The following is a 26814-nucleotide window of genomic DNA, read 5'->3' on the forward strand; positions in this document are numbered from 1 at the left end:
GTGCAACTTTATTGGACTTGAAAATTGTTCTTCAGTGGTGGTCTCCATGCTTCACAAAGCTTTAATAGTCATGCAAGCATGAAAGGCAAAAATTGCAAGGTCTAGATTTGCAAACCTAAAAAAAAATCTATTCACAGACTCAAGGTTGTAGCAGATATAAAGGGACACTATCTATAGTGTGTCACTTTGACATTAGTCTTTTTAACATTCACCAATATTGAAAAGAATAATACATTCGATTTAAAAAAAAAAAAACTAGGGAAAGCTCCAACTATAAAGAAACTAGATTGAAAATACATTCACAGTTCACCATTAGTTTCTTTCTTATATATGTCTAAGTATTCATGCAACACAACAGAAGGTTGACCTTTTTCAGATAACCCTTCTAAAATATTTTTTACATTATGTTTAAGTTGGAATTAACAGTCGAGCCAAAAATGCTCCCAGCCCTGTTCATGATGAGTAATGAAACAGTGAAAATTCATCATCATTTTGTTACTAAGGCATGAAATAATGTTCAGACTAGACTGACTTCTTCACAAGCTTCACAACTAACTTTTTGCTTCGGAGACTCCATGCGTTTCCTCAACATATAGTAAAAGGCCACTTTTTTAGAGACAGAGTGCCCTGTATAGCAATTGAGACACTAGTCTCCAGCTTGCTACATAAAATCAAGGGATAATAGTTTCAACTAATTACTTTCAGTGAGAACCCGCATTACAATGGGAAAATCAAGCAATGTGAGGACTTTGAACTAGACATGGTCATTATTGTTGGACTAGCCATTGCCAACCTTGTGGGTATATAAGAGACAGGAAACAATCCAGCAGCTGTCAGCTGTACACTATAGCTGACAACATGCTGCATCAGCCATGATCAGTGTTGTCATCAATTATGGTCGTTTAACCCCTTAAATGATGCTTACAATAGCGACTGTAGCATCTAGATCAGTGTTTCCCAAACGCCAGTCCTCACGAACCACACGGCCCTTTTTTCACAATTTCCATAGTGTTGCACAGGTGAGAGAATTCCTGATGCCTTGATGATACTTCCACCATCTGTGCAACACTAATGAAATCTTGATAAATAAATAATACAAGAAAGATTGCCGCGCTGAGAGGCACTTACAGGTGTACATGTGGTCCTGTGAAGGGTGGACAGACTTGAATGGTAGTTTCCTCCCCACTGTCCGCTAATGTCAGATGCGGGAGCGTCCTCCCAAAGGCTGCAATACCCCGTGAAAACGCTGCTGGAGCACAGCGGATAGCCTCGGCCAATGGCGCCGCTGTCGGAGTAGCGTGGTGAGCGGGGGCGTGGCTGAATGGTGACGTCACCTGTCCGTGTATGACGGACGTGTGTAGGGGCCAATCCCGACGCGTTTCGAGGGAACCGTCCCTCTTTCTCAAGGTATGGCACCTACAATACCGTTGTTCACTTATACCTATCCACGCCTCTCCAACCGTTCGTTCTGACAGCAAATGGAACACTGTGCTGGACAGCTCTGAACAAGCTTGAGGTAATTCTACTGCTACACTGCTGCATCTTAATACTGTTCCATGGATGTACTAGATCTGATAGATCTTAATGATTAAAACTCTTTTAGGTGTGTAAATGTATACCTGTGCGGATCCATATATATATACAAATATATAGGTATATGCTGCGTCCCAATGTGCCTATTTTATTATTGAAAAAACCTAATACAAACCCTAGCTTAAAAAATCTAATCTTTATTAAATTTATGCATAAAACATTTAAATATTTAAATAACCCCATATAACCCTCTTATAAAACTTTAAAATTTGTGAAAAGTATTTAATTTATATCTATCTAATAAAACCTACTACACTATCCTTAATCTCTCAATGAAGTGTATTGGAAATACCGGTCAATAAAAATTATGAATTATAAAAAGGGACAGTTACCTGTCTATTGCACACTTCATAAATCCTTAAAGGGCATACAGTTCTATTTCTTGATTCAGCCCCTTAGGGGCTAAACTGTCTAATATAAAAATCCATTTGGATTCAATGCGAGACATACTCTTAATGTAGTCCCCCCTCTCGGGTTTTTTGGGACAGTTTGAATTCCACAAAAAGAAATTCCTTCAATTGACCGCCTATGTTTATCTGCAAAGTGTCGCGATAGGGGGATGTCCTACAAATCCCTTCGAAATGTTGTCCAGATGTTCTTTAATCCTATCTCTGAGTCGTCTTTTTGTGCGGCCCAGGTATATTTTATCACAGGGACACCTGATCATATATATAATTCCCATGGAATAACAAGATATACTTTCTTTAAGATGGAACTATCTGGTTTTGTCCATGTTCCAAAATGATTCTTGCAATAACTTTGGACATTTGATACGTATACAGCATGGGCAATTGCCACAGTAGGTGAAACCCCCCTTCCCCCCCTGTGGTATTCTTACCTTTAAGGATATTGGTACCCAACCCCATTTTTGTGGTGGGTGCCAAGATGTTCCCAATATTTTTTACTTTTTTATAGACAAATCATGGTTTTGCGGTCAAAAATTCTCCCACCACCTTATCTAATATATAAAGCTGAATGTGTGTATGTGTGTATGTGTGTATGTATGTGTGTATGTCCGGAATTGGCATCTGAACCGTCGCAGCTACAGCCACAAAATTTTGCACAGTCACACGTCTGGACCCCGAGAGCGTCATAGGCTATGTTGTGAGGTGAAATTTTAACCCCGCGCTTTCCAAATCACCAAACAATTTTGACCCTATCTACATAATGGGGAAAAAATGAAAGGAAAAGTGTTGGAGGCGTCGCAGCTACAAGCACAACATTTTGCACAGTCACACGTCTGGACTCCGAGAGCGTCAAAGCTATGTTGTGAGGTGAAATTTTAACCCCGCGCTTTCCAATTCACCAAACAATTTTGACCCTATCTACATAATGGGGAAAAAATGAAAGGAAAAGTGTTGGAGGCAAATTAACAGCTGCCAGATGTGAACAAGGGGGACTTAAAGAATGACAGCGATGGCGCCAAAGAGTATATACTGTACAGTTGCTAAGGTGGGGCCCCAACATGGGATAATCACCACACCACCACGGGGATATGAACACACACACAAAATGCGCCACACACTACCACGTGCTCGAACACATATACCACCGTCAGCGCAATTTCCCCACACATACACCAACCTCGCCACATCAAAGTCGAAACACAAAAGTCGCCGCTCAAAACTCGCCACGCGCAAAACTCTCCACATGCAAAACTCGCCACACGTGCAAAACTCGCCACATGGAAAACTCGCCACACGCAAAACTTGCACACGCGGAAAAATTGCCACATGCAGAAAAGTTGCAACACATGCAAGAGTTGCCTCACACAAAACTTGCACATACTCAAAAGGCGCCACGAGCAAAACTCGCCATGCGCAAAACTTGCTGCACACAACTTGCTACACTAACCTGTCACATGCAACTCGACACACAAAAAGTTGCTACACGCATGTCGCCACACAAAACTCATCTCACAAAAGTCGCTACATGCATGTCGCCACACGCAACTCAACACACACAACTTGACACACGAAACTCGCCCTAAAACACACACAAGTCTGGTATTATCCTTCAAAAATAAAAATCTGATTAATAAGCAGACAAACTACAAGAGCAACAAATGTACCATATAGGAATCCGGCAGCTGTCAGTCACATGACCAGTCTATTATGTGTATGTGTGAGCTAATATATACTGCCAGGGGGTGGGCTTCCTGTAGGCTGGGGATTTATCAGGCTGCCAATTTAGCTTACAAATACTGAGGTAAAAATACTGACCAAATAACATGTGAACGAGGTATAATACAGGAGGAGATGACATACAGATATATACTATATACAGGAGGAGATGACATACAGGTATATACTATATACAGGAGGAGATGACACACAGGTATATACTATATACAGGAGGAGATGACACACAGATATATACTATATACAGGAGAGATGACACACAGGTATATACTATATACAGGGGAGATGACATACAGGCATATACTATATACAGGAGAGATGACACACAGGTATAAAGTATATACAGGAGGAGATGACATACAGGTATATACTATATACAGGAGGAGATGACACACAGGTATATACTATTTACAGGGGAGATGACACACAGGTATATACTATATACAGGAGGAGAGGACACACAGATATATACTATATACAGGAGAGATGACACACAGGTATATACTATATAGAGGAGGAGATGACATACAGGTACATACTACAGGTATATCTAATATATAAAGCTAAATGTGTGTATGTATGTATGTGTGTATGTCCGGGATTGGCATCTGCACCGTCGCAGCTACAGCCACAAAATTTTGCACAGTCACACGTCTGGACCCCGAGAGCGTCATAGGCTATGTTGTGAGGTGAAATTTTAACCCCGCGTGTTCCAATTCACCAAACAATTTTGCCCCTATCTACATAATGGGGAAAAAGTGAAGGGAAAAGTGTTGGAGGAAAATTGACAGCTGCCAGATGTGAACAATGGGGACTTAAAGAATGAGAGCGATGGCGCCAAAGAGTATATACCATACAGTTGCTAAGGTGGGGCCCCGACATGGGATACTCACCACACACGGGGATATGAACACACACACAAAATGCACCACACACTACCACGTGCTTGAACACATATACCACCCTCAGCACACATTTCACCACACACACACCAACCTCGCCACATAAAAGTCGAAACACAAAAGTCACCACTCAAAACTCGCCACGCGCAAAACTCGCTACATGCAAAACTCGCCATATGCAAAACTAGGCTCACGCAAAACTCGCCACACGTGCAAAACTCACCTCATGGAAAACTCACCTCATGCAAAACTTGCACACACAGAAAAATTGCCACATGTACAAAAGTTGCAACACATGCAAAAGTTGCCTCACACAAAACTTGCACATACTCAAAACGCACCACACATAAAACTCGCCACGCGCAAAACTCGCCATGCGCAAATCTTGCTGCACACAACTTGCTACACTAACCTGTCACATGCAACTCGACACACAAAAAGTTGCTACACGCATGTCACCACACAAAACTCAACACACACAACTTGACACATGAAACTCGCCCTAAAACACACACAAGTCTGGTATTATCCTTCAAAAATAAAAATCTGATTAATAAGCAGACAAACTACAAGAGCAACAAATGTACCATATAGGAATCCGGCAGCTGTCAGTCACATGACCAGTCTATTATGTGTATGTGTGAGCTAATATATACTGCCAGGGGGTGGGCTTACTGTTGGCTGGGGATTTATCAGGCTGCCAATAGCAACCAATCACAGCTCAGCTTCTATTTTGCTACAGTTAATTAATCTGAGCTCTGATTGGTTAATATAGGCAACAAAGACATTCTCAGTATAACAAAGCTAATATATGTTAAGAAATGCTTCTATTAGCTTAGTTTTTGCCTTTTAATAATTACATTTCTATCTATTTGTTTTGTGTTTTTTGTGTGCAGAATAAATTTTTGTTAAGGGTACCGTCACACAGTGCCATTTTCATCGCTACGACGGCACGATCCGTGACGTCGCAGCGTCGTATGATTATCGCTCCAGCGTCGTAGACTGCGGTCACACTTTGCAATCACGGCGCTGGAGCGATGCCGAAGTCCCCGGGTAACCAGGGTAAACATCGGGTTACTAAGCGCAGGGCCGCGCTTAGTAACCCGATGTTTACCCTGGTTACCAGCGTAAACGTAAAAAAAACAAACAGTACATACTTACATTCCGGTGTCTGTCCCCCGGCGTTCTGCTTCTCTCCACTGTGTAAGCACCATAGCTGGAAAGCAGAGCGGTGACGTCACCGCTGTGCTCGCTTTCCGGCCGACAGGCGCTCACAGTGCAGAGAAGCTGAGACGCCGGAGGACAGACACCGGAATGTGAGTATGTACTGTTTGTTTTTTTTACGCTTACGCTGGTAACCAGGGTAAACATCGGGTTACTAAGCGCGGCCCTGCGCTTAGTTACCCGATGTTTACCCTGGTTACAAGCGAACACATCGCTGGATCGGTGTCACACACAACGATCCAGCAATGTCAGCGGGTGATCAAGCGACGAAAGAGAGTTCCAAACGATCTGCTACGACGTACGATTCTCAGCAGGGTCCCTGATCGCTGCTGCGTGTCAGACACTGCGATATCGTAACGATATCGCTAGAACGTCACGGATCGTACCGTCGTAGCGATGAAAATGGCACTGTGTGACGGTACCCTAACACATTCTATTTTGCTAACAGCAGTCATTAACCCGGGCGAAGCCGGGTAGTACAGCTAGTCTTCTTATAAAATTGGCCAATATTTTCTAATAATTTTTGAAAATCTCCCATGATTTGCATGATATTGAGTAATTAACGGGATTTTGCCAATTTCCTGTACCAAGGAGGATGGATTGCATATTGATTCCTTTGTTACGTGAATCAGATTGGTCCTTGGTATAGTCTTAGCTTCCTGGCTTGCTTGCTCAAGGGATAGAGGATCATATCCTCTCTCTGCAAATTGTTTTTGCAAAACCTGGGATTCTTTATCAAAATCCATATCCTTCGTATAGTTTTGTCTGATACGTATAAACTGACTTTTTGGAATATTACGGAAATCTTGAAAACATGACCCGTGGGGTCCGTAAGGACTGGAGTTTGGGAACCACTGATCTAGATGGTTAACAAAGTGTGGGGGCTCCCTCTATAGCCACATCAGCACCCCGAGATCATGATCATGTAGTCCTGATGTTTACCATGGCAGTTCATGGCCAAATAATGGTCTTAGAGTCTTCCAGCTATAGCTGACTGTTCAGAAGTTACCTACATTTAGGTAATGTTCCTGTCATGCCACTTTGCATTAATTCCAGAAAAGCACCTGAAGGGTTAATGAAGTACCGTATATACTCGAGTATATGCCGAGATTTTCAGCCCATTTTTTTGGGCTGACAGTCCCCCTCTCGGCTTATACTCGAGTCATACCCGGGGGTCGGCAGGGGAGGGGGGGCTATCTAATTATACTCACCTACTGCTGGCGCGGTCCCTGCGCGTCCCTGCTTCTTCCAGCGCTGCATATTCTTCCTGTACCGAGCGGTCACATGGTTCCGCTCATTACCGTAATAAATATGCGGCTCCACCTCCCATAGAGGTGGAGCCGCATATTAATTTCGGTAATGAGCGGTAACTGTGACCACTTAATACAGGAAGAAGATGCAGCGCTGGAAGAAGCAGGGACGGGCAGGGACCACGCCAGCAGTAGGTGAGTATACAGCGCTGCGCGATATTTACCGCTACGCGTTCCGGTGCGGCTCCGTCATCAGCGTCCTCTGGCTGTGACGCTGAGGTCAGAGGGCGCGGAGACGTAGTCAGTGCGCGCCCTCTGCTGAACGTCAGTGCTGAAGACGGAGCCGCACGAGAAGCAGGTAAATATTGAAAGTGCCGGGGGTCCTGAGCGAAGGGAGGGGAGTATGTGATTTTTTTTTTTTTTATCGCCGCAAGAGCATATGGGGCAGTGACTGTACGGAGCATCTGTATGGGGCCATAACGATTGTGCAGCACTATATGGGGCAGTGACTGTACGGAGCATCTTATGGGGCCATAACGATTGTGCAGCACTATATGGGGCAAGTGACTGTACGGAGCATCTGTATGGGGCCATAACGATTGTGCAGCACTATAAGGGGCAGTGACTGTACGGAGCATCTGTATGGGGCCATATCGCTTGTGCAGCATTATAAGGGGCAGTGACTGTATGGAGAATCTTATGGGGCCATAACGATTGTGCAGCATTATAATGGGGCAGTGTCTGTACAGAGCATCTTATGGGGCCATAAGGCTTGTGCAGCACTATAAGGGGCAGTGACTGTACGGAGCATCTGTATGGGGCCATAACGATTGTGCAGCACTATAAGGGGCAGTGACTGTACGGAGCATCTTATGGGGCCATAACGATTGTGCAGCACTACATGGGGCAGTGACTGTACGGAGCATCTTATGGGGCCATAACGCTTGTGTAGCACTATAAGGGGCAGTGTCTGTATAGAGCATCTTATGGGGCCATAACGCTTGTGCAGCACTATATGGGGCAAGTGACTGTACGGAGCATCTTATGGGGCCATAACGCTTGTGCAGCACTATATGGGGCAAGTGACTGTATGGATGATCTTATGGGGCCATAACGTTTGTGCAGCATTATATGGGGCAAGTGTCTGTATGGAGCATCTTATGGGGCCCTTATTACCCTTTATGCAGGATTATATGGGGCATATTTAAATATGGAGCATCTAATGGGACCCATCAAACTTTATGGAGCATTATATGGGGCTCCTGATTCAATATGGATTCAAAAACACTTAACCTACTGATGTCTCAATTAATTTTACTTTTATTGGTATCTATTTTTACTTTTGAAATTTACTGGTAGCTGCTGCATTTTCCACCCTAGGCTTATACTCGAGTCATTAAGTTTTCCCATTTTTTTGTGGCAAAATTAGGGGGGGTCGGCTTATACTCGAGTATATACGGTACTCAAAAACAATTTTGAATATGTTGAGGGGTGTGGATTTTAAAATGGTATCACTTTTGGGGGGTTTCCCAAAAAAACGAACAGGTCCCTAAAAAAATAGGTTTTGTAAATTTCCTTGAAAAAATGACTTGTATATTTTTACACCTTCTAAAATGCTAATAAAATAAAATGTCATTTTACAAATGGTGCGGATATAAAGCAGACACAAGGGAAATGTTATTTATTAATGTTTTCGTGTGATATGACTATCTGGATTAAAGGGATAATCAAAGTTCAAAAATTGCACATTTTAAATTTTTTTTTATAAATAAATGCAAAACCCATCAACCTAAATTTATCATTCTCATAAAGTATAATGTGTCACGAAAAAACAATCTTAACCCCTTCGTGACCACAGCTTTTATCGGTTTTGCGTTTTCGTTTTTCACTCCCCTCCTTCCCAGAGCCATAACTTTTTTATTTTTCCGTAAATATGGTCATGTGAGGGCTTATTTGTTGCGGGACAAGTTGTACTTTTGAACGACACCATTGGTTTTAGCATGTCATGTACTAGAAAACGGGAAAAAAATTCCAAGTGGGGTAAAATTGCAAAAAAAGTGCAATCCCACACTTGTTTTTTGTTTGGCTTTTTTGCTAGATTCACTACATGCTAAAACTGACCTGCCTTTATGATTCTCCAGGTCATTATGAGTTCATAGACACCAAAAATGTCTAGGTTATTTTTTATCTGAGTGGTTAAAAAAAAATCCAAACTTTGCTAAAAAATAAATAAATAAAAAAAATTGCGCAATTTTCCGATACCCGTAGCGTCTCCATTCTTCGTGATCTGGAGTTGGGCGAGGGCTTATTTTTTGCGTGCCGAGCTGACGTTTTTAATGATGGTGCAGATACTTTCTTTTGATCGCCCGTTATTGCATTTTAATACAATGTTGTGGCGACCAAAAAAAACGTAATTCTGGCGTTTTTAATTTTTTTTCACACTATGCCGTTTAGCGATCAGGTTTATCCTTTTTTTATTGATATATCGGGTGATTCTGAAAGCGGCGATACCAAATATGTGTGTATTTGAATTTTTTATTGTTTTATTTTGAATGGGGTGAAAGGGGGGTGATATAAACTTTTATTTTTTTTCATATTTTTAAAAAAAAAAAATTATTTTTTTGCCATGCTTCAATAGCCTCCATGGGAGGCTAGAAGCTGGCATAGCCTAATCGGCTCTGCTACATAGGAGCGATGCTCAGATCGCTCCTATGTAGTAGAATTGCTGCATTGCTATGAGCACCGACCACAGGGTGGCGCTCACAGCAATCAGGCATCAACAACCATAGAGGTCTTCAATAGACCTCTGGGTGTCATGCCGACGCATCGCTCACCCCCGATCACGTGACGGGGGTAGTGATGCGCTCATTTCCGGCCCGATGGCCGGAAGCGCCAAGTAAATGCCGCTGTCAGCGTTTGACAGCGGCATTTAACTAGTTAATAGCGGTGGGTGGATCGCAATTCCACCCGCCGCTATTGCAGGCACATGTCAGCTGTACAAAAGAGCTGACATGTCCCAGCTTTGATGCCAGCTCACCGCCGGAGCCCACATCAAAGCAGGGGATCTGACCTCGGACGTACTATCCCATCCGAGGTCTGAAAGGGGTTAAAAACCAATGGGATATGTTCAAGCGTTCCAGGGTTATTACCACATAAAGTGACACTGGTCAGATTTTTAATAAATGGCCCGGTCACAAAGGGGTTAATATGAGTACAAAGATAGAAGACTGCCATAACAACCTATCGGCACCCCACAATTGTGCTATGGGGGGGTTACTGAGATGGTAATAAAGGCGACTAAGCACTTAGATGCAGATGCCACAGTAACTATTGACTATGGTATCTAAGGGATTAAACAACAGTGATCAGAGTTAAAGGGGAGTCAGACGACTTAAGGCTACAGACATAGCGCATTTTTGAGCGCTATTTTGCGGGCGCTTTTCAAAAATGCGCAATGTCATTTTCGTCTGCCGGCAAAGTGAATGAGAAATTCACTTTGCCGTTCAGACACACCGCAAAAAAACGCGGCGCTTTTGTCTGCAAACACGCCGGCGTAAAAAGAATTGACATGTCAATTCTTTACGCAGCGGCGTGTCTGCGTATCCCCCTAGGGCCCCATATTAATGTGCACACACAGCGCCTTTGTCCTGGGTGTCGGCGTCTTTGTACGGAGGGGTTGACACCCAGGACCGGACGTGACGTCGGACAGGAAGAGGGAAGCCCCCGCCCCCCAGTGAAGCAGCATGGAGTGTGAGTGTGTGTGTGTATGTGTGTGTGTAGCGACGCTGCAGCGATAGCGACAACGATACCGATCGCTGCAGCGTCGCTGTTTGATCGCTGGAGAGCTGTCACACAGACCGCTCTCCAGCGACCAACGATGCCGAGGTCCCCGGGTAACCAGGGTAAACATCGGGTTACTAAGCGCAGGGCCGCGCTTAGTAACCCGATGTTTACCCTGGTTACCAGCGTAAAAGTAAAAAAAACAAACAGTACATGCTCACCTGCGCGTCCCCCAGCGTCTGCTTCCTGACACTGACTGAGCTCCGGCCTTAACAGCACAGCGGTGACGTCACCGCTGTACTTTCACTTTCACTTTAGGGCCGGCGCTCAGTCACTTTGATACGTGGCACTTTGATACGTGGCACTGAAATATGTGGCACTGAAATATGTGGCACGTGGCACTTTGATACGTGGCACGTGGCACTTAAATACGTGGCACTTTGATACGTGGCACTTTGATACGTGGCACGTGGCACTTTGATACGTGGCACTTTGATACGTGGCACGTGGCACTGAAATATGTGGCACTGAAATATGTGGCACGTGGCACTTTGATACGTGGCACTTTGATACGTGGCACGTGGCACTTTGATACGTGGCACGTGGCACTTTGATACGTGGCACTGAAATATGTGGCACGTGGCACTTTGATACGTGGCACGTGGCACTTTGATACGTGGCACTGAAATACGTGATACGTGGCACTTAAATACGTGGCACGTGGCACTGAAATACGTGGCACTTAAATACGTGGCACTTAGGCTATGTTCACATTTGCGTTGTGCGCCGCATGCGTCCTTTTTTTGATTGATTTTGGACGCAGCAAAAATGCAACTTGCTGCGTCCTCTGCGGCCGGATGCGTGCGCTGCAGTGACGCATGCGGCCGGCGCAAAACGCAAGTGCGACGCATGTCCATGCGCCCCCATGTTAAATATAGGGGCGCATGACGCATGCGGCGCCCGACGCTGCGGCGCAGACCGCAAATGTGAACGTAGACTTAAATAGCTAGATAGAGCTGGATCCGCGGGCTGTGATCTGGCCTACGCTCAGCACTCTGCGGAGCGCTGTCATTCAAAACACGTCCACTCATTTTGGTGTTTAGTCCCAAAATGGAGGATGGAAGAAGAAAAGGGTTGGACAAGGAAATGACATCATTTCTTTTTTTTTCCCCCACTGCAGTTAAAGCTTTATTTGTGTCAAACACAGACAATCTGCAGAGAAAACTGCATAAAAAACCGCACTAAAAACCGCATCAAAAACCGCATCAAAAACGCACCAAAAACGCACCTGCGTTTTCTGCCAAGAGCTGCGGTTTTTGTCCTGAAAAAAAAGGATTGAAATCAGGATCGTGTGAACATACCCTTACCGTACAGGGTTACGAGGGGGGGCGTCTGACTGACGCCTGCCCTAGTAACCTGGGGTTAGTGACAGTGGGGTTAGTAAACCCCAGCTGATGTCTGTTCCGCTTGCTGAGGCGTCTTTGGCTCAAGGCCATTGCAGCTGGCAGAATCGACATGATGTTAACTCCAGTGTGTATTGTATTCTGAGTCATAAAGACAGGAAATGACCTCAATGACTCTTTTTTTCCCCTTTTTTTTTTTTTCAAACAAACTTTATTTTCAGTACACAATGCTGAAAAAAACGCAGCTGCAAAAAACGCAGCAAAAAACGCTGTGTGTGAAAGCAGCTGCGTTTTTTGCCTGCGTAAAAAAACGCAGGTAAAGCAGCAGCAAAATACGCGCGCGTAAAAATACGCAGCAAATATGCTGTGTGTGAAAGTAGCCTAACACTGCAGAGATACATTCAATGTTCTGTTCCAGTGACCTGACATCTACAACCAATCACAGGCCTCAGCGATCAAGTGACCAAACAGGATGTCATCCCTCCCAATCGTGGCACAGACCATTTGGGCATCCTGAGCTGGGCTAAAAGTGGTAAGACCACATGAGTACCGTATGTTTGGTTTACTATTTTTTTTTAAAGTTAGATCAAAAACAGAAAAACAGAAATCCGAAAAGCAGTGTGAACTTAGCCTAATTCCTTAGCGAAAACACAGCATTTAATCTGGACTTTCTAAATGTATTCTGGGTAGGTAGCATAAGAGATATGAATGAAAGAAATGAATGGCTTCTCAAACTGTTAATAGGTGTGCCTACAACTGCTCAATTTCCACAGAATAATGTAACTGAGAACTAAAGTGTATCTTGAAAGACTCGCGGTTTTATTATACACAACTGAAAAGTAAAAAGTAGAAATGCGATAAACATGTCCTTATACCATTTCACCCCTTTAATGACCAGTAGACTTTCTGTTTTTGCCCTTTTGTTTTTTTGAGTTGCATAGTTCATTGAAATTGAAAAAAAACTGAAATAATTCCAAGATTGGTGAAATGGTGAGCTAAAATAACATGGCAATAGTATGTTCTGGGCAAGTAGGAATATAGAAATAGTATATTTTAGTGGTTATTTATTGTTTGTTTGTTTTTAATTTTGTAAAAAAACAACAACACAATTTTCGGTGTCACCACTTTCTGAGACAACTTTTTAGGCTTCCATCCACGTAGTTGTAGGAGGGCTTGTTTTAGTGAGATGAGCACTACTTATTGTTGATAACATTTTGGGCACGTAAGACATTTTGATTGCTTTTATTGCATTATTTTATGGAAGTGGCGTGACAAAAAAACAGCAATTCTGGAATTTTATTCGGCATTTAAAGTAGTATTTAAATAAATTTATATTTTGATAGGTGTGGGTGTTTTTTTGTACAATGTTTTTTTTAATACATTTTTTTTTGTTTATTCCAAATATTTCCTGCCCTTAAAATATAACTTTTTAGAGGAGTAAGGCTACTTTCACACTAGCGTTAACTGCATTCCGTCACAATGCGTCGTTTTGCCGAAATAACGCATCCTGCAAAAGTGTTTGCAGGATGCGTTTTTTCACCATTAACATTAAGCGACGCATTGTGACGGATTGCCACACGTCGCACCCGTCGTGCGACGGATGCGTCGTGCAGTGGCGGACCGTCGGTAGCAAAAAACGCTACATGTAACGTTTTTTGCTCACGACAGTCCGCTTTTTCCGCCCCCACCTCCCCGAACTTCCCCGCACCTCACAATGGGGCAGCGGATGCGCTGGAAAAATGCATCCGCTGCCCCCGTTGTGCGGCGGAGACAACGCTAGCGTCGGGAACGTCGGCCCGACGCACAGCGACGGGCCGAGCCCGACGCTAGTGTGAAAGTAGCCTAAGTGAACACACCAGACATCAACCCCCTCCCAGGATGCTGATGGAGATGTCTGGTCACATGCTCCTGATTTATTTTTTAGGACAGAAGAGCTATACAGTCTGTGTGGAAGATGTGCTTCCCCACAGTCCAAAGAGAAACTGATAAGGGATATAGATTGTTAGATCCAATGGGGACGGAGATGATAATTTCTGTACAGTGCTGTGGAATATGAAGGCGCTATACGAGTAGGAAATTGCTGTCATATATGTGTGATAACTGCCATCAGTATAACTTTGGAGTGTGGGAAGAAACTGGAGTACCCGGAGAAAACCCATGAAAACACTGATAAGATACCAACTCCTTGCAGATATTCTTGGTGGGATTTGAACCCAGGATCCTAACACTACAAAGCAACAGTGCCAACACCTGAGCCACTGTCCCGTTCATCGAACCCTTATACTGATTCCACCAAATTTCAGAAATGCAACCAGCGTCATCACTCATCTTAATTTCTGTTACATACCATGGTTTGTCTCTTGACACCTTTGAAGAGAACACCGTGTGTTGCTTGTTGTTGGAGGTAAGTAGATTGTCTTTGGGCGCTTTGAATGGCTTTGAGTTACTGTTGACAGGGTTATGGCTGCTGATACACGATTTTGTTTTCATCTGTACAATTGATGATCGTGTGCTGGAAGGAGAAGCCGGAGAGGGGGAAGGTTTGCACATTGAACCGTGTCTTCTTTCTAAAACATATGATAATACAAAAAATATATATATTTAAGTATATTACACAACCCAGAACCATCACAGAATCTGTAATTTTCACTTATTTACTCCAGGTTGTCTACCACAAGAAGTCATACAGTATGAAGCAAAAGATTGACAAGTGCCAATAAAAGTAAATGAAAGATACACCCATAGTTCTGACCCCCACCGACTGTACATAAAGGCCATGATAATGCAAGCTTGGTAAATAGGTCAGATTTGAGTGGAATGGTTTTATTAAGTCATAAAAATGAAAAATTCTAAAGGTTCCTCCCGTCACTCTCGTATTAAGGCTGATGTACTATATGAAACTGCAGATATGTTCTGTTAGAAGGCAGGATAAAGTTCACCAAGCTGCTCGGAAATAGAAACTTACTGAAATATCTTGTAAGAAACCATAAAAATTAATTAGTAGCAAACACAAAGTGAATGGCAAACTGCTACAGAACCATCCAATTTCTGCCTATTCTTTCCAGACCTTTTGTTTTATAACCAGTTCTGTAAACAATAGACTAAATAACATTGAAACTTTTAGATTATTTATTATTATTTATTTATATAGCACCATTAATTCCATCGTGCTGTACATGAGACCGGGTTACAACAAAATACAAATATCACTTACAGTAAACAAAACTAACAATGACAGACTGGTACAAAGGGGAGAGGACCCTGCCCTTGCCGGCTTATATTCTACAGGATTATGGGGAAGGAGACAGTAGGTCGAGGGTTGCTGTAGCTCCGATGGTGTTGAGGTGGCCGTGTGGTCATTACAAGTTGTAAGCTTCTTTGAAGAAGTGGGTTTTCAGGTTCCGTTTGAAGTATCCAAATGTGGTGGATAACTGGACGTGTTGGCGCACAGGATTCCAGATGATGGGGGATACTCGGGAGAAGTCTTGGACGCGATTGGGTGAGAAGCGAATAAGCGTGGAGGAGAGAAGGAGGTCCGGAGATTACGTGAGGGAAGATATTGAGAGGTTAGTTCGGAAATATACGGAGTAGAAAGGTTATGGATGGCTTTGTAGGTCAGTGTTAGTAGTTTAAACTGGATACGCTAGGTAATTGGGAGCCAGTGAAGAGATTTGCAAAGAGGGGAAACAAGAGGGTAGCGAGGAGAGAGATTAATTAGTCGGGCAGCAGAGCTAAGGATGGACTGGAGGGGTGCGAGAGTGTTAGAGGGTAGGCCACAAAGGCCTCATAGATCATTGTTTTCTTTCTCTTACACTACCGTCTCTTTTTATCTTATAACAATAATAATAATCTTTATTTATATAGCGCCAACATATTCCGTAGCGCTTTACAGTTTAACAGTTTCAAACACAACAGTCATGGGTAACAATGTTAACAATACAGTAATAAAGCAAAATAAGACAAAATAAGATGAAATAAGACGACCCTGCTCGTGAGAGCTTACAATCTACAATGAGGTGGGGGAGATACAAAGTACAGGTGTGTATTTACAATGGTGTATTTACAGTGATGGTCCAGCCATCTTCAGGGAGTGGGGGGCAGGTGGAGATAGTGTGTGTGTGTGTGTGTGTGTGTGTGTGTGTGTGTGTGTGTGTGTGTGTGTGTGTGTGTGTGTGTGTGAATGGGCTACACACACACAAACATGAGTTTGATTAGGGAACGTGATAGGCCGCTCTGAACAAATGAGTTTTGAGCGAGCGCCTAAAACTATGCAAGTTGTGGATGGTCCTAATATCTTGGGGTAGAGCATTCCAGAGGATTGGCGCAGCACGGGAGAAGTCTTGGAGTCGGGAGGTACGGATTAGTACAGAGGTTAGTCGAAAGTCGTTTGCAGAGCGCAGTGCTATACAACAGTAGAGAAAGGATAACACATAAGCAATAGTAAAAATACCGTATATACTCGTGTATAAGCAGAGATTTTCAGCGCAATTTTTTGTGCTAAAAACGCCCCCCTCAGCTTATACATGAGTTAATTGTCCAGAATGCTGGTGGGGAAAGAGGAGCGGCGTAGCAACGGCAGGAGCCGTCGGCTGTGGCACAGTGACAGCTGCAGCCGCCGGCTAACACAATGTGAGCCATGCATATAACCAGGGGAAGGGGGGGGGGGGGGGGGAGCTGAGCCATGCAGACCAGACCGGGGGAGATGAGCAATGCGGGGACGGGAGAACTGAGCAATGTGGGACTGGGGGAGCCATGCATACAACAGGGGGAACCACACATACCAGGACAGGACAGGGGGAGCCACATACCAGAACAGGACAGGGGGAACCACATACCAGTACAGGACATGGGGAGCCACATACCAGGACATGGGGAGCCACATACCAGGACAGGGGGAGCCACATACCAGGACGGGGGAGCCACATACAAGAACAGGACGAGGGGAGCCACATACCCGGACACGACGGGGGAAGCCACAAACCAGGACAGGACAGGGGTAGAGACATACTAGGACAGGGGGAGCCACATACCAGGACAGGGGGAGCCACATACCAGGACAGGATGAGGGGAGCCACATACCAGGACAGGGGAGCCACATACCAGGACAGGACAGTGGGAGCCACATACCAGCACGGGACAGTGGGAGCCACACACCAGGACAGGACAGTGGGAGCCACATACCAGGACAGGACAGGGGGAGCCACGCATAGCAGGACACGGAGAGTCACACATAGCAGGACAGGACAGGGAGAGCCAACGGCAGGACAGGGAGAGCCACGCATAGCAGGACAGGGAGAGTCACGCATAGCAGGACAGGACAGGACAGGGAGAGCCAACGGCAGGACAGGACAGGGAGAGCCACGCATAGCAGGACAGGGAGATCCACGCCTAGCAGGACAGGACAGGGGAAGCCACGCATAGCAGGACAGGGATGAGGGGGATAATGCATACCCGGCTTATACTTGAGTCAATAAGCTTACCCAGTTTTCCATGGCAAAAGTAGGTGCCTCGGCTTATACTCGGGTTGGTTTATACTCGAGTATATACGGTAAATAAATACACACAGACCTTTAGATTTTTTTGTATTATTTCTTTATTGGAAGAGATCCTTAAAATCTATATGAAAAACTGGGGAAGACACCTTGCAGACAGTAGCATCTTTCTGGATACAACGTTATTTTAAGACTTGCAGTAAAGGAAAATCCCTCCCTTTAGAAACAGAGATGACATATGTTTGTTGCATTCCCTGTGAAGGTTGCAGTCCCTACAAATCAAAAGTTGGTCCAGGGATAAAACTGGAACATTTAGAGACCTGCTTACAATGTGCATTAAACTTAACATTAAACTTAACTAAATATACTATAAACATCCAGACGTTATACACTGCAGTGACGTTCTAAAATATCACCACGTAGTAGAAAAGCTGCACCCAATGGTCAGACATAGCCAAAACCCCCACAGAGAAGGTTTATTACAGTGTCTGCCTTCCCAATCACTGAATGAACAATGCTAAACAAGCACTGTGTATACAATAATAGGAAGTACTGGCAGCGTTTCTCTTCTGGACCCATCAGCCATGTGATCCCCGGGTATGGGAAGAGAGCTGCGGGTTTTTAGAAGACCCAGTAGGTTCTGCTATGCAACCAGAATGCTGAACTTCTCCCTTCACTGGGGCTAACAAACCAACCCAGTTACATTAAAAAGCAGGTGAAAAAGTATTTAAATATTGAGAGGTCCACAAAGGTCTTTTATGACCTTATGGTGGGTACAATATGTGAAATAAATTCATAATCAATAAATAAAAAGGAAGAAAGAAATAAACAAAAAAAAGGTCACTGTCAGTCAAAAACGAAGTTCCTAACACCACCCCATCCGGCATATAAAAATAATTGTTACAGAAAGGGGAACAATTTTTAAAATGTATATTTTAGTGGTCCTTTGCGGTCATAAAAAAAAATGTAAACCACACATTCCCTTTAAATTTTCTACAACATGGGCAAAAAATAAAACAAAAGTATGAAAACAACAAATATTATGCCCAGTGTATCATGAAAAAAAGATGCAAACATGTATTGAATATCTGCATTCATTTTTTTAAAGCTCTTTAAACCTAAGGTCCAAATAAATATCCCAGTCATGAACTGGTTAAAGAACAAAATTAGTATCTGGCAATTAAGAAACTGTCCACTGAGGCTTTTTCAGACTCATACTTCCTGCCCTTTCAAAGAGTTTATAGCAGACTTATTATCATTAGAGGCCGAGTTGTATTGACAGGAAACACCGATCCACCAATCATAATAGGCCATGTCACAACACCCCCTCCCTTCACAATAAGCTTTGCACATGCTCATTAGATGGTTCAATGCCAAAAATAGGTTAAGAGTCTGTCCATTGTGGCTAATATATGCGTGGATTTCCTGAATCAACACAAAGTTAAAAAAAAATATTAATATAAAAAATGTCCAATTAAAAAATATGTTTAACACAAAAACCTGATTTGAAGGGGTTTTCCCCCAAAGTCTATTTTAAGGTTGATACATTTAAGGTCCTGCACATGAGGAAAGAGACATAGTGAATCATTTCTAATTTGCCATTATTATTATTACACCTACTACATATTGGAATAGGATCTTGGAGGTGGGAATACCCCTTTAAGTCACTAATAATAACAATCATGCCATTTGTGTGTTACCAGGACTAATAGGCTTAATCACATGACCCATGGAATAGCTTTCTTGATTTCCAAGAATGAAATGTGATTGTTCTCTTTCGCAATATGGCGTTTTGCATGAGCCGTATTTTTAGTGCCACAAGCATTAGTCGGAATTATAAATTTAAAGACGGAATAACCAAGTCACGTCCATGGCCATGGGAGGCTATTAGATTACTCAGATGCTGACTGCACAAACAATCCAAAGGGAAAGTGTTCAGCATAAAAACAAAAATCCCACAACATCACTGCTGGGCTCATAGAGTCATTATAGGATTATTAAGTGATTATACATAAATGGAGAAATGCAACAAAGTAAGGATGAAAGTTACACGACAAGTCCGACTTGTCAGCTGACCACTGGAAAGAGCAGAGTGTATTTACCATCTCCATAATGTTACTAATTAGAAGGGAAAAAATAGACCAATAAAATGCAAAAAATGAAAGCCTATTGTTAGGGCTTGTTCACAGAAATGTGTTATTGGCCTGAATGTTATCTGTGAAAACAACAGACAGCACTCGAACCAATGTCATTCATGGGGCAGTGATACTGACAGTATTTATTTATTTAATGTATAAATATCACATACCTATATTCAATACTTATTGCGCTTCATTGTTGCAGATTTGTGACATATTTGTTCTGGATCACCAACATATCTTGCAGTGATCACATACCGGTACTTTAAGTTGGTTCTTTTTGTTTTATTATACAGCAAACCCCATTTTTCCAGTGATGCAATATTACATTATTATTGCAGTATTTCTTTAACACATTCTTTTGGCATTTAGCGTCATGGGTTAGTTTGTTCTTTGCTTTTAATTGATTTTCATTTGTATATAGGGTATATGTATTCAATATATTATACATATTATGGTCACAGATTGGTGTGCTTATCCTTACGTTAATGCTTTTACCCCTTGTTTGATGACAAAATATGTGTGAAAAAAAGAAAATCACAGCATGCACTAGTTTCTTCCGTAAATCGGATGAGATTCACCCATTCAAGTCTATTAGGGTATGAAAAAATCAGATGTCATACAGAGTCCCAGAATAGCATCCGATTTTTACAGATACATTACAATTTTGTAACATAGAAAACTGTAAATGGTCCTGTAGGCTACATTCACATTTGCGTTGTGCGCCGCAGCGTCGGCGCCGCAACGCACAACGCAAACAAAAACGCAGCAAAACGCATGCACAACGCTGCGTTTTGCGCCGCATGCGTCCTTTTTTTCATTGATTTTGGACGCAGCAAAAATGCAACTTGCTGCGTCCTCTGCGCCCGGACGTGGGCGCCGCAGGGACGCATGCGGCGCAAAACGCAAGTGCGACGCATGTCCATGCGCCCCCATGTTAAATATAGGGGCGCATGACGCATGCGGCGACGCTGCGGCGCAGACCGCAAATGTGAACGTAGCCTAAATAATAAAAGGGCACCTGTCAGCAGGTTTTCCATAAATAACGCCACCACCCATAAGCCCTCTCTTACAGCAGCCTAGCATGCTGTATACATGCCCCCAATCCCCTATGCAAGGCACAAAAAAGGCCTTTTATCATACTCACAGATGGAGCATCCGGTCCTATGGGCGACGTTTGTCTTGATCTGGCACCTCCACTCTTCTTATGATCGCCGTCCTTCTTTCCTGCGGTGTGTGGATGACGTTTCCTACATCATCCACACAGTGTCTCCCAGTCCCGCTCCTGCGCAGGCGTACTTCTCTCCATCATGCTGAGGACAGAGCAAAGCACTGCGCTGTGCATGTGCTGGAAAAGGCCAAAGAACGCACTGGTAAAGCCAGCGCATGTGCCCTACAGTGCTTGGGGCTGCCCTCGCCAAGGCAGAGAGAAGTGTGCCTGTGCAAGAGCGTGATGGGAGACACTGTATGCATGATGCAGGACACGTCACAAGTATGACGCCGGGAAGGAGGATGGCGATCACAAGAAGGGAGGAGATGCCGCATCAAGACCAGCGACGGGGATGTCTGAGTAGAATAAAAGGTCTTTTTTGTGCCTTGCATAGGAGATTGCAGACTACTAGAAAATAGAGGGCACCATCAACAATAATATTCTATGTGCTCAACCCGCAGCATGTTAAACACAGACAATGTAAAGAAAAGAAACATGCATAAACGCAGGGATCAACAAACAAGATAACAAATTTTATTAAGTGTCTTAACGACACAACTTGGATTTAAAAACATTTAAAACCGCAAATAGCACAAAAAATACACCCAAGAAAACAATAAGGGGAGACATAAGATAATACACAAGGGGGAACAGTCCCTTAAAGGGAACCTGTCACCCCCCTCCAGTCGTTTCAAACTAAAAGAGCCACCTTGTGCAGCAGTAATGCTGCATTGTGACAAGGTGGCTCTTTTAGTTTTGGGTGCTGTAACTTGAGAAATAATCAGTTTTATAATTTGTCTGAAGTACCTGGTCCTCAGTCAAGTGGGCCGGCGTTTCCCCCCTGCTTCAGACAGCACACAGCTGTCACTCACATCTTCTTGGCACCGGGCGCCGCCTCCTCCTCACCACCGCTGTTTTCAAAAGTAGCCGGCGCCTGCGCTCTTTTCCCCTGCCTGGTGCAGGCGCAGTGAGTGCTGGCCATCTTTCCTCATATGCAGCCCAGCTGACTGCGCCTGCGCGGCCGCCCTGCCTGTGATTCCCAGCCCCACAATGTGAATAAATCATAAGTCACTGCGGGGCTGGGATTCACAGGCAGGGCGGCCACGCAGGCGCAGTCAGCTGGGCTGCATAAGAGGAAAGACAGCCAGTGCTCACTGCGCCTGCACCAGGCAGGGAAACAGAGCGCAGGTGCCGGCTACTTTTGAAAACAGCGGCGAGGAGGAGGCGGCGCCCGGCGCCAAGAAGATGTGAGTGACAGCTGTGTGCTGTCTGAAGCAGGGGGGAAACGCCGGCCTACTTGACTGAGGAGCAGGTATTTCAGACAAATTATAAAACTGACTAGATTGTGGCCCGATTCTAATACATCGGGTATTCTAGAATATGCATGTCCCCGTAGTATATGGACAATGATGATTCCAGAATTCGCGGCAGACTGTGCCCGTCGCTGATTGGTCGAGGCAACCTTTATGACATCATCGTCGCCATGGCAACCATTATGACATCTACGTCGATACTGTGCCCGTCGCTGATTGGTCGAGGCCTGGCGGCCTCGACCAATCAGAGACGCAGGATTTCCAGGACAGACAGACAGAAAGACAGACAGAAAAACCCTTAGACAATTATATATATAGATTATTTCTCAAGTTACAGCACCCAGAACTAAAAGAGCCACCTTGTCAGAATGCAGCATTACTGCTGCACAAGGTAGCTCTTTTAGTTTGAAACGACTGGGGGGGGGTGGCAGGTTCCCTTTAAACACTCTCCTCTAAAGTTATATAATATCCAATAAAATGGTTAGCTATAATTTATACCATAGATAGCTCTAACGTTGTGGATTGGTACCCAATGTAGGCAAAGAAATACAAAATGCAACCTGAATGATGGCCTATTAACCAGGAGAAATAAACATATATATGTATAAATAGTCTAAATACATAGATAACAATTTGGTACCATACCCACACCCATATAGACAATTCAATGGCACATTAACATGGTTATACCAAGGAGATAAACCAAACCAGAGTATGCACCGCAAAAAAATAATAAGCTCCTAATGGACATGCTCACACTCTGTATGTGGCTGAGGAGTTCGAGATGAAAAACAGGAACCGGCACCTAAGTGACTTCATCAGGGGTGAACTACTTCACCCCTGATGAAGTCACTTAGGTGACGATATGCGTTGGGTGGGCTACAAGGGGGCCGGTTCCTGTTTTTCATCTCGAACTCCTCAGCCACATACAGAGTGTGAGCATGTCCATTAGGAGCTTATTATTTTTTTTGCGGTGCACACTCTGGTTTGGTTTATCTCCTTGGTATAACCATGTTAATGTGCCATTGAATTGTCTATGTGGGTGTGGGTATGGTACCAAATTGTTATCTATGTATTTAGACTATTTATATATATGTTTATTTCTCCTGGTTAATATGCTATCATTCAGGTTGCATTTTGTATTTTTTTGCCTATATTGGGTACCAATCCACAACGTTAGAGCTATTTATGGTATAAATTATAGCTAACCATTTTATTGGATATTATATAACTTTAGAGGAGAGTGTTTAAGGGACTGTTCCCCCTTGTGTATTATCTTATGTCTCCCCTTATTGTTTTCTTGGGTGTATTTTTTGTGCTATTTGCGGTTTTAAATGTTTTTAAATCCAAGTTGTGTGGTTAAAGGACACTTAGGGTACCGTCACACAGTGCCATTTTGATCGCTACGACGGTACGATTCGTGACGTTCTAGCGATATCGTTACGATATCGCAGTGTCTGACACGCAGCAGCGATCAGGGATCCTGCTGATAATCGTACGTCGTAGCAGATCGTATGGAACTTTCTTTCGTCGCTTGATCACCCGCTGACATCGCTGGATCGTTGTGTGTGACAGCGATCCAGCGATGTGTTCGCTTGTAACCAGGGTAAACATCGGGTAACTAAGCGCAGGGCCGCGCTTAGTAACCCGATGTTTACCGTGGTTACCAGCGTAAACGTAAAAAAAAAAAAAAACAGTACATACTTACATTCCGGTGTCTGTCCTCCGGCGTCTCAGCTTCTCTGCACTGTGAGCGCCGGCCAGCCAGAAAGCGAGCACAGCGGTGACGTCTGACGTCACCGCTGTGCTTTCCGGCCGCTGTGCTTACACAGTGCAGAGAAGCAGAACGCCGGGGGACAGACACCGGAATGTGAGTATGTACTGTTTGTTTTTTTTACGTTTACGCTGGTAACCAGGGTAAACATCGGGTTACTAAGCGCGGCCCTGCGCTTAGTAACCCGATGTTTACCCTGGTTACCCGGGGACTTCGGCATCGCTCCAGCGCCGTGATTGCAACGTGTGACCGCAGTCTACGACGCTGGAGCGATAATCATACGATCACTGCGACGTCACGGATCATGCCGTCGTAGCGATCAAAATGGTACTGTGTGACGGTACCCTTAATAAAATTTGTTATCTTGTTTGTTGATCCCTGCGTTTATGCATGTTTCTTTTCTTTACATTGCATAGGAGATTGGGGACATACACACACAGTATACCAGTACGCTGTGACAGAGGGTTGGAGCACCGCTACAGTCGTGCTTTAAATGTAATTCCCCTGCCCCCCGTCTCATACTCCCCTCCAGCTGCCTTCATCGGTTTTCAGGGTCCCTCCCGTTGGAAGTGACAAGTGAGAAAGAAAAATCATCCCACTTTTCTGGATGAAACTCTGAATGATAATTTTCTATAGGGTCATGTGAACCTGCCCTTACATCATCATACAGGGTGACAAAAAAAGACTTGTGACGGTACCTTTAGGTCTCTCAAGGTCGGCCCATCTCCAGCAGCGCTACACCCTCCATTGCTAGATAACACCCACAATGTCACTCAGTGACCAGAGAGAAATACGGATCAGTTTTGGCATGAAAGAAAATCAGACCAGATACAGAAGCGAAAATATGTATAGATAGATTTTTATTTTATTGACAATAGAAGCATGATTATACACAAAGCCATAAAAATTTTTTAATAAATCGTAAAAACCGCACAATTCACCAGAATTTTTATAGAAATAAATTAAAAACAATTAATGTCCAATGAACCAATTTTAATATTTATTAAAATCACACATATGTAGAAAAATCCACACATGTATAAATTAAGAAAGATGTGTAACACTCCCTGACAAAGCAGCAGCGAAACGTGCGTTGGAGTGGTGTGTGCAGGGGACGGTGTGAGCTCCAGACTGGTGAGCATTTCAGCATTATGGACTTTTTTTGATTAACTCAGTTCCCAGGACCATTGCTTTTTGATCACTTGATCACTGGTGATACACTTATTATTTAATGTCTCTAGTTATTACTTCTCACTCTTCATTTAGTTCCTTTAATTAATAATGCACTTATATTGATCACATTATATATTATTTTTTGGTGCAAGTTTTTTCTCCCACTATTTTGTTTATATATTATATATTTATTCACTTTTTTAATATAAATTATTCATTTTTCACTTTAATATATATATATGTACATATATATTGATTTTTTTTCACATATATTTTTTAGATATATATTTTTCAGCAATGGTTTTTGATAAGATATAGAAAATCGGGGGCAGCACGGTGGCGCAGTGGTTAGCACTGCAGCCTTGCAGCGCTGGAGTCCTGGGTTCTAATCCCACCCAGGACAACATCTGCAAAGAGTTTGTATGTTCTCTCCGTGTTTGCATGGGTTTCCTCCGGGTACTCCGGTTTCCTCCCACATTCCAAAGACATACTGATAGGGAATTTAGATTGTGAGCCCCATCGGGGACAGTGATGATAATGCGTGCAAACTGTAAAGCGCTGCGGAATATGTTAGCGCTATATAAAAATAAAGATTATTATTATTATTATTATTACTGCTGCTAGGTCTGTTGCTCCCTGTCCCCTGTGTTACACATCTTTCTTAATTTATACATGTGTGGATTTTTCTACATATGTGTGATTTTAATAAATTTTTTAATAAATATTAAAATTGGTTAATTGGACATCAATTGTTTTTAATTTATTTCTATTAAAATTCTGGTGCATTGTGCGGTTTTTATGATTTATTAATTAAATTTTTTTTATGGCTTTGTGTATAATCATGCTTCTATTGTCAATAAAATAAAAATCTATCTATACATATTTTTTCTTCTGAATACTTTTTGGGGGGTATATATTGTTGCTTTTAGTATTCATAGTATTTTTATATCTTTATAACGGTGGTATTTCTTTTCTGTATAGGTTTTTGTTTTTTTTCAGATACAGAAGCGGACAGGTCAGTAATCCCTACACCACGCCAAACTGGTCCCTACACTGTGCCAAACTGGTCCCTACACCGCGCCAATCTGGTCCCAAAACTGGTCCCTACACCACGCCAAACTGGTCCCTACACCGTGCCAATCTGGTCCCAAAACTGGTCCCTACACCACGCCAAACTGGTCCCTACACTGCGCCAAACTGGTCCCTACACCGCGCCAAACTGGTCCCAAAACTGGTCCCTACACCATGCCAAACTGGTTCCTAGACCGCACCAAACTGGTCCCAAAACTGGTCCCTACACCATGCCAAACTGGACCCTACACCACGCCAAACTGGTCCCAAAACTGGTCCCTACACCGCGCCAAACTGGCCCTAAAACTGGTCCCTACACCACGCCAAACTGGTCCCAAACTGGTCCCTAC

At 43.5% G+C, this 26814-nt stretch overlaps 1 protein-coding gene across 4 annotated transcripts in view; it reads right to left on the bottom strand.

The window, feature by feature from the left end:
• ATXN7L1 (ataxin 7 like 1) overlaps positions 1-26814 on the bottom strand; it is a 205907-nt gene that overhangs the window by 70037 nt on the left and 109056 nt on the right. For all 4 annotated transcript variants that reach the window (XM_077264762.1, XM_077264761.1, XM_077264763.1 and 1 more), the window contains one exon: positions 14641-14860. In XM_077264762.1, coding sequence (XP_077120877.1) covers positions 14641-14860 — 220 coding nt within the window. The remainder of the gene's footprint in view (positions 1-14640; positions 14861-26814) is intronic.

This window comes from Ranitomeya variabilis, chromosome 5, assembly GCF_051348905.1.
Source record: "Ranitomeya variabilis isolate aRanVar5 chromosome 5, aRanVar5.hap1, whole genome shotgun sequence".
NCBI lineage: Eukaryota > Metazoa > Chordata > Amphibia > Anura > Dendrobatidae > Ranitomeya > Ranitomeya variabilis.